The sequence below is a fragment of the Micropterus salmoides genome, unplaced genomic scaffold, assembly GCF_014851395.1.
Source record: "Micropterus salmoides isolate LMB-PRFRI ecotype aquatic unplaced genomic scaffold, ASM1485139v1 Ms_hic_scaffold_17, whole genome shotgun sequence".
Taxonomy (NCBI): Eukaryota; Metazoa; Chordata; class Actinopteri; order Centrarchiformes; family Centrarchidae; genus Micropterus; species Micropterus salmoides.
Window position 1 is genome coordinate 8,302,487 of NW_024040817.1, and position 15,676 is coordinate 8,318,162.

The 15,676-nt window shown below is 37.4% G+C and overlaps 1 protein-coding gene across 4 annotated transcripts; it reads left to right on the plus strand.

Annotated features, from left to right (window-relative positions):
* Nucleotides 1–877: 877 nt before the first annotated feature.
* On the plus strand, nt 878–15,472 carry LOC119908016 (major histocompatibility complex class I-related gene protein-like). Of its 4 annotated transcripts, none has more exons than XM_038725751.1 (9): nt 898–1,028; nt 1,199–1,263; nt 8,617–8,688; nt 9,093–9,359; nt 10,439–10,717; nt 13,619–13,948; nt 14,229–14,327; nt 15,015–15,032; nt 15,124–15,472. In XM_038725751.1, the coding sequence occupies exons 3-9, from the start codon at nt 8,619–8,621 to the stop codon at nt 15,171–15,173; spliced, it is 1,113 nt and encodes a 370-aa protein (XP_038581679.1). In that variant the 5' UTR covers nt 898–1,028; nt 1,199–1,263; nt 8,617–8,618; the 3' UTR covers nt 15,174–15,472. The 4 variants fall into 4 exon arrangements, with proteins under 4 accessions (XP_038581677.1, XP_038581680.1, XP_038581679.1 ...); XM_038725750.1 differs by lacking the exon at nt 1,199–1,263 and adding an exon at nt 7,481–7,695 and having other exon boundaries at nt 935–1,028; XM_038725749.1 differs by lacking the exon at nt 1,199–1,263 and having other exon boundaries at nt 878–1,028.
* The last annotated feature ends 204 nt before the right edge of the window (nt 15,473–15,676 follow it).

A 15,676-nucleotide genomic window follows, 5' to 3' on the forward strand; every position in this document is an offset into this window, starting at 1 on the left:
GGGGAAGAATATGTAGAAGCTGAGACTCTGGAACATAAAATTGCATCTCTTTTTGATGTTGATGAATGTTGAAATTGGTCATCAGACGTACATGTACACTATTTTAAATGACTATTTTAAAAGTTCACACTGGACTTGCATGATTCCATCTTGAATCATACAGTCATGTGTTTCTTTAATGTTTGTTGAAAATAAACATGGAAATTGAAGTTTTGAGTTTTCAGAGCCTTTTCATTTTTACAGTGTATAAGTCAGGTCTATTAAAATAAGTGCCATATAGAAAAGGGTTGTGGATCATGAAGGCACTTCCTGATCTGACCAATTCATATTTAATTCTCTTAGTTGGAATCCGGGGATGGGTGGAAATATTGTGGCACAATCTATAGCCAGAAAGCTGCTGTTCAAACATGGCTTTAATAACCATTTATTGATTTGTTCTTTATCTAAAATTTTAGTGGCTGTAATTTGTTTGTCATAAACACATTGATTTAATATATTTGGAGAGGGATGACATTTTTTTTCTCAAAGTAAGGCACAAAGAAAATATTAGTAATGCTGAATGAATGCTCTTTTTTTATATAAAATTGAACAGTTGACTCACAATAGTGAAAGGGGAGGTTTAATAAAAACAAGCAGTGGACCAAACCACTTTGAGGCAAATGAGAAGGGAGGACATTCATTTTCAAAATTTAAAGATTCATAACAAGAGCATTTAACAGTTTGTGTAGACCTACTAAATACACTGATTAGATGCTGACGGACAGCAGTGGTTATATTAAAATTTTTGTATCAAAATTGTTGAGAGGGACTATTCAGTAGTCGCTGAATATCCCTACTTAGGTTCCTACTAAATATTACGCCTTTGAGCTGAACAGGTTTTTCAAGTCACAACAAAAACAAACTCTGAGAGAAACAGACATTAGACAGCGAGACTAAACAGCTGAACCAGATCGGTCCTGATCCCACACGTCTTTATCAAAATAAGATGAAAAAGTTATTTTGGTTGCTTCTCTTCTGTCACGTTTCAGGTAAGATCACACTTTAATCTTACTGTAACCGAGCGGCTTACATTACTTTTACAGAATTACATCCTTTCATTTTGTTCTTCGTAAGTCAGGGACACACTGATTTAATTTCATCTTTATCTCAACTTGGTAAGAAAATAGCCTAACCTTAATAAACCTTGTTCATCTTCCAGTGAAACACTCCATGAAGTTTTTCTTCACTGCGTCTTCTGGAGTCCCAAAGACAAAACAGCACTGGGTGAAAAACATATTACAAAAAGATTACATTATCCTATATTATAACACTGCCTAACTGCTCTGCATCTTTATATGTAAATGAAAGTGACCCTACAGTATCTAAAGATTACAGTCAGGCCCGTGGAGAACTGCATTGTCCTGGCGGGGAAGCACGTACAGCCAAAGGGAAAACTACCAGACATTGCAGTGATTTTTAGGCAAACAAAGCACTGTTTAAAACCAGTATAACCTAACTTCTTTGTGAAGTTCATTGCGGTTGATGAGAGATCAGAAGTCCATATTTTATAAACTTTAATTTGATTGAAACATATTTTTTTCGCCGTTTTCACACCGAAACCCACCGATGTTGTTGCTCCGAGTCTGAGCGGGCGCCACCTTGATTATTGCGCAATACCTGCAAGCTGCCTGCCTGCTGTCCTCTTTTCTGCAGGCCTGTAAAGCATGGGAGTGCTTTTGGTGACAGGAATGTTGATGAATACTCCTGTTTTTATCAATATTTCAATGTTTTGTCATTTGGAAATAGGTTGTATGGACTGAAAAAGTGTTTTAAAGATATCTATCAATAAAAGTCAGCATTTTAACAATAAATATTGCCAAAATATGGAACTTCGCCTGGTATATTTGAAAATGTTGTATGATAACTGTTGTATTTTAGTTTATTTTCATCAGATTTACAGTTACAATTGTATTCTAGGTGTATTAGAAGATATTCAGTTGCATTAAAAGCTTCTTCATGATGGTTTTGATGGTTTATTGCATCAAAATATAGCTTTTTTTACCAGGCGAGGCTAAAAATTTCAGATTTTTTCTTTATTGCATCTCCATGTAGTCTGTAAAAGTAAAATAAATATATTAATACACAATGGATTTATATTCCTTAATTTCTGACTTTTCAAAGGAGACCAGAATTATGCATCTAGGCCAAATGGTTGAGAAGTTATTCCTGATTCATTTTGGGCATGTAATTTTAGGCGTTTTTTCTGGAAAAGGGGGTCTGTTTTCATCAGGTTAAGAGCCCTCAATGTTTACTCAGTAGAAGTAGGACTACTTCAATATCTCTGAATGCAAACTCTGTGTTCTTTATCAATGTGTTATTAAGCATAGAATGAGTCATCCTAAAATGCTATTTTAAAATGGGGCTAGTAAGGTTTCAAAGCCACCCTGTCAAGTCAAAATCCATCAAACAAAGTAGGCCTACTGATATAACCATTTGATTCCTATCACATTTTGATTTAAGTATCCTCAACTTTACTCATGTGACAATGAAACTTTACAAGCTGAGTACACATAAATGGAAGCTTTTTTAAAAAACTCCCTTGCTCCCTCTCCTCACCCATCAAAGGACATCAATGTAACAGTTGCTGTTGTAAGAGCAGCGTAACTCCTTTAAGGAATAGGTACGTGCGGAACGTGCGTGTGCATAGCAAATATTTGCTAAATTTATAATGTCATCAAGTACGCTGTGATGAATTTAACTCCTTTGAAGTTCTCACTCTTAAACTTGGAGGGCTGCAACCGATCATATTTGTTACAATTTATCGCCCCCCAAAACCGCCTGGAGGATTTTATCTATTCTTTTATCTTTATCATCTTTAATTTAATTTTTTTTTTGAACCAATGCCAACACCTGTCTGATTACAACACCAACAATCTGGTCGATCACTTCAATCATATCTGCTTGTCGTCACTAAATATTACTGCTCCTCTAAAGGTTAGGCCCACATCTAAAGCTAGTAAGCAACCCTGGATAAATGACAGCATTCGCAGCCTCAAAAGGGAATGCAGGAAAGCAGAGCACAGATGGAAAAAATCCAGTCTCCAAGTCCATTACCTCAGTCTGAAGGATTTATTAATTAAATACAATAACATGGTTAAGGATGTGAGAACACACTATTTTTCTGAACTCATTACTACACATAAACACAATCCCAGGTTTCTGTTTAAGACTGTGGATCAGCTGGTAAACCCAACCCCTCCTTGTGCCTCAGCTGGAAGTAATGATGACTGTGAATTGTTTTTATCTTATTTTACCAATAAGGTGGTGTCAATCAGAACCTCTATTACCCCCAAGGCCTCTTACTCAGAGGTTCCTCACCAGCAACAAGAAAGTTTTAATCAGTTTTATCCCATCGACTTGTCTGAGCTTTTAAAAACAGTATCACAAATGAGAGTGTCCTCCAGCCCACTTGATGTAATACCTACAAAGTTTTTACTGAAAGTAATGGATTCTGTTGGGCCCCATTTGATCTCTTTTTCAACAGCTCCCTATCTACTGGTTGTGTCCCTGATTATATTAAAACGGCTTGCGTGAACCCACTTTTAAGATTCTAGAAAGAATTGTGTCCAAACAGCTGCTCACTGTGCTGGAAAATAACAAAATATTTGAAAAGTTTCAGTCTGGTTTTAGGAAGTACCACAGCACTGAGACTGCCCTGCTTAAAGTCACCAATGACCTTTTAATGTCTGCTGATGAAGGCATGTGCTCAGTCCTGGTACTCCTGGACCTTAGTGCTGCTTTTGACACCACTGATCACAACATCATGTTAGACAGACTGAGGCACTGCTGGCCTCAGTCTTAGCGGTTCTGCGCATGCGCATGACCCACGAGCGCGGTCCACGCCCATAAATCTGTGCAACCTTGCTGTTGGGGATGCCGTCACACAGTGGTTGATCATCAGCAATATCAAAATAATTATTCATTATTAGTCTTATCAGAATATGCTACCCCTGATATCTTAAATAAAGATGTTATAATGTAGTATTTCAACATGCTCCCCATCTCCTTATAGTGCACACGGAGTGAGCAATGGTGCAATATAATTATAATAATAATAATCTTTATTTGTAGAGCCCTTTTCAAGAAAAAGTTACAAAGTGCTTTAACAAGTGTAAAGACAATGATAATAAAACAATAATACCCAAAAAACAATACAAGATAAAGAAAAGAAAAGACTAAAATACACATTTAAGATAAATATAAAATTAGTAAAATAGAATAAAATAAAAGGGATAAAATAAAGTCATATAAGATCGGGAAAGGCTCTCCTATAAAAGTATGTTTTAAGAAGGGACTTAAAAGAGTTCACTGACTCAGCCGACCTGATTTCCTCGGACAGGCTGTTCCAGAGGCTCGGGGCCCTGACAGCAAACGCTCTGTCCCCTTTAGTTTTCAGTCGAGACTCTGGAACAGACAACAGACCTCTGCCCGAGGATCTCAAGGTACGTGCTGGCGCGTATGGGACTAAAAGTTCAGAAATATAACAAGGCGAGAGACCATGAAGAGCTTTAAAAGTGATCAATAGAATTTTAAAGTAAATTCTAAAACATACTGGGAGCCAGTGTAATGAAGCTAAAATAGGAGTAATGTGGTCATATTTCTTTGTTCTGGTTAAAAGCCTGGCAGCTGAGTTCTGGACAGTCTGGAGTCGATCAATAGATTTTTGGGTTAAACAGGTGAAAAGGCTGTTGCAATAATTCATGCGTGATGAGATGAAGGCGTGTAAAATGGTCTCGGTGTCCTTAAAAGTTAACATAGATCGAATTTTTGCTATATTTCTAAGTTGATAAAAACATGATTGAACAAGCTTTGTGGTGTGCTGCTCGAAATTTAAATTACTATCAAACCAGACACCAAGGTTCTTTGCAACAGGCTTAATGTGATTTACTAGGGAACCAGCAGATGGCAGTATTTGTTTTGCCATCTGCTGGGACCCAATGACCAGGATTTCTGAGTTCAGCTGGAGGAAGTTATTTGACATCCATTTTTTAACTTCACAATGGCAGTTGTTAAGTGAACTCAGCATTCCAGGGTCTGTGGATCTGATGGGCAAGTATATTTGTGTGTCATCAGCATAAATATGAAAAGAAATGCCATGTTTATGGATAATAAGGGGAAGCAGGTACAAGGAAAACAAAATGGGTCCTAAGACCGACCCCTGAGGCACACCATATTTAACTGGACAGAACGAAGAGACATAGTTGTTTACAGACACGCAAAACTTCCCATTCTAGGGCAGTACCAGAGATCCCTACCCAGTGCCTCAGTCTGTCTAACATCAGTGCTAAGGTCCAGGAGTACCGGGACTGAGCACATGCCTTCATCAGCAGACATTAAAAGGTCATTGGTGACTTTAAGCAGGAGGGCAGTCTCAGTGCTGTGGTACTTCCTGAAACCAGACTGAAACTTTTCAAATAATTTGTTATTTTCCAGTACAGTGAGCAGCTGTTTGGACACAATTCTTTCTAAAATCTTAAAAGTGGGTTCACGCAAGCCGTTTTAAAATAATCAGGGACACAACCTGTTGAAAACAGAGATCAAATGGGGCCCAACAGAATCCATTACTTTCAGTAAAAACTTTGTATGTATTACATCAAGTGGGCTGGAAAACCCAAGTATATCCAGCTGCAGCCCGCAGACTGCAGACAAACGTGACAGAAGTTGAACTTCCAAATATGGTTTGTCCAAAAACGTGATGACGTTTTCTCTGCTAACGTACAGGATAGATCCTAATGCAAACCGTTTTATTCTTTAGAGGCCAACAACAGAACTTTAAATACACTTCTAAGAAGTTTTTAGGCTACAAATCAACTGTGTAGATCGACAGTTTTCCGAAAATTGGCGGCGAATCAAAAATGTGTTCAAACGTTTTCGGAGTTGAGAAGCTCCGCAAGTGCCGACCATAGTGCCAACGGGTGTTATAGCTGCCGTAACGATCCCGGAGGCTGCACAGCAACACAATGGAGGTTAATCTGCTCGGCCGACATGCGCCGCTGAAGGGTTATACGGTCGACATGCATATAATCACTAACTTTAGGCACATACCCTGTGATGGTGAGGGTAAAAGTAATATACTTCAGGGGGCTGTCAGGAATATTTAGCTAGCTAGCTACGGTTAGCTCCCCCAGGCCCAGTCACACAGACCACTGCAGCCAACACAGCAGACGTGTCCGGCAACAGCTGAACGATAGTGTAAATGTTCGTACCGCTGTTATTCTATCATGAGATTCTCAGTAATGTTGTAAAGTTTTAACCTAAATCAAGATACATCTGGCTCGTGATGTAACATTACAGAATATTCTTGGTTTGTGAAACTTAAAATCACTTTGGAAGAAATAAAATATACAACAGTGGTATGAATTGAAACATTACTTTATTATTATCATTAGGCTATTATAAATAAATATTTGCAGGAATTATAGTATAAATATACTATATTAATAATATGTAATTATAGTATAGTAAATATTAACACATACAGTAGGCCACGGTAAAATATTAAATGTAAGCACCGTTACTATATGATACTCACATCACATACATATATACTCCACTAATTAATATCACCCCTTTCAGTATGATCCTTGACAAAAACGCTTCTTGTAATAATGCAGATCAGTCAGAGAAATTCAGTCTTACTGTTATAAAAGTATATCAGCCAAACTTCAGTGAAGTGAGATGATAATTGCTTGACGCATGTTCTAAACTTTAAAAACAATCTCCAACTCCAATCTGTGAGCCAAAAGGAAAAGCAAACTAAAAATAGAAGCAGGATAAACATGTTTTAATTACAGGAGAACTTGGGAGAGTCAGATGAAGACAAAAGATGTAGTATTCTAAACAAAAACAGATTATTCGATAAGTATCTGTGCCTTCCTCTATACCTGATGTCAGATCTAATGTTTCAGATTTTGTGTCTAACGTTGCGCTGTGTTTTGGACTTTAGTGGGCAGATCAGTGCAGGCAGGCAGGAACAGATGCAGCAACAAGCAGGCAACGGACATTTAAATGAAACACGCAGAACATTTCAAAAAAGTTCTGGTTCACACATGTTAGAGTTTACTACTACCTCACAGGTACAAGGTGCAGTGTAGAATACCTATACAAAATGTAAGTTTTTAAATGTTTTTTTTAAGATCATGGGTATAAAAGAGGTGTTTTGATCAAAATTACTGCCAGTATATTTGTAGGGACATGTCCCTACTGTCCCTAGCTAATTCTACACCCCTGCTTCAGACACACACAAGAGGTCTAAAGGTGCTCACAAACTGTTCAAGGTAAAAACATGCAGCAAATTATGTTTATTGATGTCACAGAAGAGTGGCTTATGACAGCAATGCTAGTTTTAAAAAATTCCATGACATAGACATTTTCAGTGTTCATATAAATAAACCTGTTTTTTTCATTCCTGGCTTCATCTTTTTATTATTTTGTCATTTAGCTGATGATGGATGTCATGGTGGGAACTGAACCCAGACACAAACAACCCTCGTCTTCCTTCTTGTCTTTACTGGAAAAGAACTTTAAATTCTTGAAGTGATGACATCTGTCCCTCATAATAGTGCTGACAAAACCAGAACTGCCACCTTAAAGGGACAATCCCCTGGCATCAGCTGCAGCTTGATATCTTGTCCATGAGTATCACTAACAAGAGAGGTGAAGATATGTTCTCAAATATGTTCAGTGCCGTCCTCATACAAAACATGCTTGATTTTCAGCCAGGAACAGGGACAAGGAAGAAAAGGCTCACAGCCATGGAAGAATTTGGACCAACGTGTAAGACAAAACAGTCTCAACCACAACCTCCATAACACCAAATTATATAACAAAAACCTTCTTCTTCAAATCTATTTAGCGGGACACCCATAGGACGTTGAAGACAAGTGCAACCAAAAAAAACAAATAAAATCTTAGAGAAAAAGATCAGGAGAACGATAAAAAATTCAAGAGACCGACTGAAAAACAACCACAATAAATCCCAGAATGAGAATAAAATCACATGGTATTCAGATTATTTATGTGGGCTGGTGGTCCAAATACACATATGTAAAATAGCAAAACTACACGTTACGGTGATGGTAAATTCCTATAAGGTGCAGCATTACAGGTGCAAACGTAGACGATATTCAACTTTATTCATCAAACTTAGAGTGAAGTCAGACTTTGATTTCTTTTACTAATTATTCACTCTTCAGGTTAGGAATTGCATCATGTCCAGTGTGTCAAATTCTTTGTGTTACATGACGCTGTGTGTTTTGGACTTTAGCAGCAGACAAGAGCTTTTGAAGAAGCAGGCAAGAACAGGAAACAGAGACTCAAATTTAACATTTTACACAGAACAAGAAAATATTTCAAGTCACTGTTGAACATACTGTGGAGAAAATAAGCTCTAATAATATTATTAATTATTGTGCCAGTTAAGTTGAATTTGTATTGTTCACAGTTAAGGCCTTGCTAACCTGTAGGGAGTCACTCACAGGTGAACACGCCTCAAATACTCGGAGAATGTAACACAACCAGGAAACATTGCAGAAGCAAACAAAAACATAAAACCAGCTGTTTCTTTTCAATTTTCAGCTATGCTCTTCGCTCTAAACAAGATGAAGAAGCTAATGATGCTGCTCCTCTTCTGTCATGTTACATCTGCAGGTAAGACCACGAGACACTAAGATCAAGAAATACCTTTTCATTTCCTAATTTGCTTTATTGCTATGAACACAATTATAGATACATATGTGTATGTTCAATAGCTAGAAAAAACCCTGAGGGTAGTGTGTTAGTGTGTTAACAGTAACAGTGCTATATATAACAGTAATTGTAGGAAGTAAAATTCAGTGAATACATATTGCTGCAAGTTAACAAGTACCTGCCATGTGCATGAAAGCATTATAAGGTATGTATTTTGTATGTCATTGGTGCCTTTTGTAAATAAAGTTTACATGAAACAGGCTATAACACATTCCTGCTGCTTTGTGTTCAGGGACACAACTAATATTTTGATTTACATATAAATAGAATTCCTTTAAATTCCATAAATTATTTTTGTCTTACAGTGAAGCACTCCATGAATTTGTACCTCATGGGATCTTCTGGAGTCGCAAACATCCCAGAGTTTGCGGCCATTGCAAATGTTGAGGAAGTGATTATGACTTACTATGACAGCAACATAAAAACAGTAGAACCCAGACACTACTGGGCAAGAAAATTAATGGAAGATGATCCACAATACTGGGAAAGGCTTACTCAGGACTGCATGCATTATCAGCAGTTCTTCATAGAGGAAACTGAAAGTTTCAAGCAGCACTTAAACCAAACTGGAGGTATGTCAATAACAAAATGTTTTTATTTATTTTTCTAACTCAGCTGAGTTAGTTGATGGTTAACTCTGTTTTTGAAACCTGTGTAACAATAATTTTGTAATACAGAAATTGAGAAATACTGATACTTCCAATACTATTTTTGGTATCAATACTTTGCATCAATAGCATCAATAACAAAAAATAAACAAATCCATTCCACCACCTCACAGAGCTGCTAGCGTGACTGTAGACTTTTAGTCTTGTTATTTCATGAAAGAGGTGAAAAACTGTTCCTGCAAACAATATTCTGTTATCATATTCCTACAAGACTGTAATATTTAATCACATTCTTGGCACATGAACAAACTAGCCTGCTTATTGTTCTTCTTTGCATTTCTGCTGCTTGTGTGCATACATGAAACAAAGACCTCATTAGTTTAAAAGGCAAAACACACAGTTAGTTACAGAGATGGCTAAAAAAGAGGAGAGTCACTTGAAGTTTATTTTTTGGCAAATTAATTATAATTATATGTTATTCAGATTGTAAAGTCCCTTGTGGAAAATGTGTTTAAAAATTAAAAATGTTGTCAGAGAACAATTATCACTTGTCAGTAATAATTGATTAGAACAAAAACATTTATTCCCTCCACTGAAAATGGAGTGCTAATAAAGTGGAAACTTGGTCCGATAATTAGGTGATGACTGGTTAACATGTGATATCAACTTAAGCTGACTGTGCTCACTGCAGTCTCTCTCGCTCTGTCTTGCTTTTATGGCATGAATGTTAATGGAACAGTATTGCCAAAGCTTCAAGGAAAATACAAAAGAACAATTCAATTCATACAGTCAAATAAATAAAATAAGATAAACAAAACAGTAAACGTGTGTGTGTGTAATGGACTGTATAAATTCAATTCATCCAGTCCATCAAATAAATACAATAAAATAAAACTCTCTCTTTCTGTCTCTTTGGCATGAATGGCAGGAAAACAACAATGTGAAAGCTTCAAGGATAATACAAAAAAGAAATTCTATTTAGACTCAGTTCATTAAATAAATAATCCAGTAAATGTGTGTGTATCTGTCTCTTTCTCTCTCAGGTGTTCACATTAACCAGCAGATTGTGGGCTGTGAATTGGATGGTGAAACTGAAAAGGCAGATGGTTATAACCACTATCATTATAATGGAGAAGATTTTCTTACGTTTGACCTGGAGACAGAGACATGGATCGCTGTAAACCCACAGGCTGAAATCACTAAGCAGGAGTGGGATAAAAATAAAGATACCAATGGGTTTTGGAAGAACTTCATCATCAACACTTGTCCTGAGTGGCTAAAGATGTATTTGAACTATGGGAAGACCTTTATGCAGAAAACAGGTAGAGTCACACAACATGAAAGTGTTCATACGACTCTCCTGTAGTAACTTCACAATGAACTAAACACTTTCTATCTCTCCTCACTGTTTGCTCTCCCCTTTGTCGCTTACTCTTTCACTTCCTTTCTGTTGTTCTCACTCTCCTTTTCTCTCATAACTTTATTCACTTAGCACGTACCTTGAGATCCTCGGGCAGAGGTCTGTTGTCTGTTCCAGAGTCTCGACTGAAAACTAAAGGGGACAGAGCGTTTTCTGTCAGGGCCCCGAGGCTCTGGAACAGCCTGCCCGAGGAAATCAGGTCGGCTGAGTCGGTGAACTCTTTTAAGTCCCTTCTTAAAACATACTTTTATAGGAGAGCTTTTCCCGATCTTATTTGACTTTATTTTATCCCTTTTATTTTATTGTATTTACTAATTTTATATTAAATTTTCATGCTCTTATCTTTTTTGTATTATTCTTTACACTTGTTAAAGCACTTTGTAACTTGTTTTTGAAAAGTGCTCTACAAATAAGGATTATTATTATTATTATTAAAGGGGCATTATGTAGTTTTCAGCGGCCACTAGCTTTGCGGTTTTGAGATTTTAACTTGGTGTTTGCTCATACACGTGCTTGAATTAATGAGCTTGACTCAGAGTGCTGGACTGCAACATTACAGTAATATTTTATCAGCTTGAGGTTTAACTGATTCATGCTCATTACATGATAACGCTACACTGACGTGATACATTGGCCTGCCGCTTATCGATAACTACTTGTGTCTCTTTCACCAGACGCTCAGCAAAGTCAGCACAGCTAAATTAACTAGATGATGACGATACAGATAGTGAGCTAGACTGAATATTATATGAGATTGTTGCCAGACTTTATAAAAGTTAGACCGCAGTAAGTAGCATTACTGTAGTGAGTAGGTGTAAGGTCTTCCACTGTGTTATTGTCCGTCTGTTATAGTGCCGTTATATTGCATTATTGTATATTGCAGCGACTGAGACGGTGGAGAAGCTGTGTACCTGAGTATCGATAAAACGGCAAGAAATGTGAATTGAATGTTATAAAGCAAATAGCGCTAGATCCATGCTAACGTTAGCTGGCTGCCCCTGCCTTGCATCAAGGCTAGCATAGCTACACTAGGGTGACCAGACGTCCCCGTTTTCCAGAAATGTCCTCGTTTTTAACTGTGTGTTAATCATACACTGTATAAGGTGTTAACAGACCTGTAATTTAGATTTTACGTAGCCAGAAATACCGGACAGCAGAGAAAAGAGGCGTCGTGCCGAAAAGTGATCGTCCGCTGAAAACTGAACAGCGTGCAGTATGTTAAAGCTGTATCGTCCAGTCTCTTTAAAACTACAGCTGCTTTTATCTGGATCAAACAGACATAACATGCAAATAAACATCACTTTATGTCCGTGGTAATAGCAAAGGTTTGTCCTTGTGATACTTAATTGTGTTTTCTAATGGAATAATCACAATTGCAGCCAAATAAGTGTTTGCAGTTTATAGCGTATTATCTAACTTCTAATGGAATATCTACATTATTTAACTTGCTGTGTAGGCGACCAACCAAGCCAGTCTTTTTACCTGTTGAAATGCCTTTAAATGTCCAATACAACCCATGAAATGCAGTATTCTACCTGCCAGAAAGTGATTGCAGCCTCTACTTATTGACTGAATGCCTCAAAATGGCTTAATTTAATTCATAAGAGTTATATTTGACAGATTATAAAACTGAAATTGCCCCTTTTTATTTCAAATATAATAATATTATATTTTTTAATGTACTGACCACCAAACGAAAACTTTTATTCCAGAAATGTGGTCACCTTAAGCTACACATCTGCTTTGTACCATTACATCATTTATTGCTGGCTGAAATCAACACTTGGACATAATACTGGTGTTACACAGGATAGTAATATGGATCACGTTATCAGGTGAAATACTGTGGAAACTACAGTATGTTCCTCCGGAACTTCTCTGCGTTAGCCGTGATTCAAGCCTTTCCGATGTTGACTGTGTTTTCACCCAATGTCGATTAGATTCTCGCTTGACCTGACAGGCTTCAGCACATGAAACTTTGTTGTTTTTTATCCGTTATAAGTGGAGATTGTGTTGTGTAAGGAGCTGCTCGTTTTTTTGTGTTTCTTCATCTTGCTAGCTGCGGTGGTGTTGCTGTGTGTACGGTACAAAATCTATGGGCGAGAGGCTCCAGAGCATGCATGCAGTCACAGAAATGGATTTCTCGAAAAATCTGATGTTTTTATGTGAGGTTACAACCCCTTCTTACATAGGCAATAAAAAAGTGATTAATATCCTTAAAGAAACAACATATAGCTCCTTTAAGTAAAAGTATTTACTTTGTATAGTTCCTTTAAAGGAGGCAAAACTGGACTAAACCACCTAACTGTATACAGTTGTCAGTTTTGAATACAGGACTATAACTTGTAATGGAGTTTTTTTACATTGTTATTATTATTGCATTACATTACATTTATTCATTTAGCTGACGCTCTTCTCCAAAGTGACTTACAATTGCTATATGTCAGAGGTCGCACGCCTCTGGAGCAGCTAGGGGTTAAGTGTCTTGCTCAGGGACACAGTGGGGGATTGAACCTCTCTCACACCAAAGGCATGTGTCTTACCCATTGCGCCATCACCATCCCCCTAAGTACTTCACTGTTAGGTAAACAAATGTAGCACAGTCTAAGTGTAGGCTCCTGTTTTCATGAATGAGACTATGTCGCCCCCTGGTGGTGTAAACTGCATGATGTGTATTTGAAGTGATGCACAAGATACATTGTCTGTTTCCAGTTTAAAAAGTAAAATGTATCAATAATTACTTATATTTTTGTCCTGACTTGATGTTTTTCTAAATAGATAAATATTTCTCTTTACTCTCCAGACCCTCCCTCAGTGTCTCTCCTCCAGAAGACTCCCTCCTCTCCAGTCAGCTGCCACGCTACAGGTTTCTACTTTGACAGAGCCATGATGTTCTGGAGGAAAGATGGAGAGGAGCTTCATGAGGAAGTGGACCTCGGAGAGATCCTCCCCAACAACGATGGATCCTTCCAGATGGGTGTTGACCTGAATCTTTCATCAGTCACACCTGAAGACTGGAGGAGGTACGACTGTGTGTTTCATCTCTCTGGCATGGAGGACGACATCGTCACCAAACTGGACAAAGCGAAGATCAGGACCAACTGGGGCAAAAAGGAGATTCGACTTGACAAAAGTGAGAAACACACATTCAATTTAGTTTTTGTTACGCTGGTAAGTGAAATATCAATACCTCTGATTTTAAAAAGTAATTTACATAAAAACATGATTTCATTGTATCAACTTTGCTAAACTGAAGTTTGTTGTAAATACTGTGTATTTATGCACACAAATAGCTGCTGTCATAAAGATTATACTGTATTTACTACCCTTCAGAAAACCAATATCTGGCCTTCTTCATCTGGAAATGTTGTAATCATGTTTTGTTTGTTTGTTTTTTATTGTTTTTTGCTTAGCAACAAAGCCCATCACCATCCTGATTACTGCTGTAGTGGTTGTTCTTGCTATCGTCTTCATCGCTGTTATTGGTTTTATTGTTTACAAAAAGAGGAAAGGTGAGAGACTCAAAGGAGCTGAGTTGATGCTCATATGCTCTTGGTTGCTTCTTCAGATGTTGGTGCACTGTTAAATGTTGCTTCAGTTTGCAGAGTACAATATAAATCTTCAGTAGCAAGGACCAGACATACGTTAAAATGATTGATTGATGAACAAAACAGAAAGATGTACATGGCTTGCTTGTTGCAGCTGAATAGACATATTCAAAAGTGTTGTGGGGAAGCTACAATATCAAAATAAATAAATCTCATCAACACTATGGAGAGGAAGAAGCAGATGAGAAGAAAAGGGGAGGGAGAGGTGCAGATTGTGAACGTAAATAAGAGGTGATGGGTTAGGTATTTATGGAAATGTCTGGAGTGATGTGAGTGATGTGTGGTCCTGCTCCTGAAACTCTGCTAAGTATCTCCACTACAGAATAATCAACATAATATCTAAAAAGAAAAGTAAAGGGACTGTGAAGATTCTCAGTCATCCACGTCATAGTTATACAAGGTGGGTTAAAATCAGGGGAACTGGACTTGGTAGAAGACACTCATGGTCCTTGATTTTAATCCACCTTGGATAAAATGAATTTATTTTATCAATTTATATGAGAGAGAATGAGATTCAACACGGAAAATATGACAAAAGAAGAAAAGGGCATTGTGACAAGTGAGCTTATTTGTCTTTTCTTCTTATTTCAGCCAATCGCCCTCCACCTCGTAAGTAACATCTTTATTTTCAGTTTTCAGTGTGAGCTGAGGTAGTTCAGTGCAGGAAAAGAGGACTAACAGTGTGTTTCTGACCTTACAGCTTCTGTCAACATCTCTGAGCTCTCTGAGAGACTGAAGCCAGAAACCTGATTGACAAACACACCTCCCTGCACACAGTGACGTCATGTTGACAACAAAACAGTAAATGCTGTGACTGTGTTGTATTCACACCTCCAGTTAAACAAGCTGCCTCATGTAGCAAATGAAGCTTCTGAGATTGTTTTGCCAATAACTGCAAAGCTTATGTGTCACATTACAACTGTAAATAGATTTTTTTCTACAAGCAACAATACTTTTTGTACAATGAGGTTATAAAGAGAAAAGAAACATGGACTTTTTTGCACTGCTATTTCATTCCTTTTAATAAAAGGTCTGTCTCTTTATGTCAAGTCTTTTTTCTTTGTTTCTTTCTTTCTTTAGCCTATACAGGTATTAAGGTCTCATTTACAGAGGTGCCCTGTATTACGAGTGCAAAAAAAAAAAAAATAGGCCTACACTTGAAAGTAGATGATAATTTAAAGAGAATACTAATGAAATGAAGTTCTTGAAATATTCTGGCCATGATATAGGTCATTGACAGTGGCCTGTCCAAC

Coding starts and splice junctions, on each gene's coding strand:
- LOC119908016 (XM_038725749.1), top strand. CDS start 986: ATGAAAAAGTTATTTTGGTTGCTTCTCTTCTGTCACGTTTCAG. Junction 9,360..10,438: donor GCACTTAAACCAAACTGGAG/GTATGTCAATAA, acceptor TTTCTCTCTCAG/GTGTTCACATTAACCAGCAG. Junction 13,949..14,228: donor GGAGATTCGACTTGACAAAA/GTGAGAAACACA, acceptor TTTTTTGCTTAG/CAACAAAGCCCATCACCATC.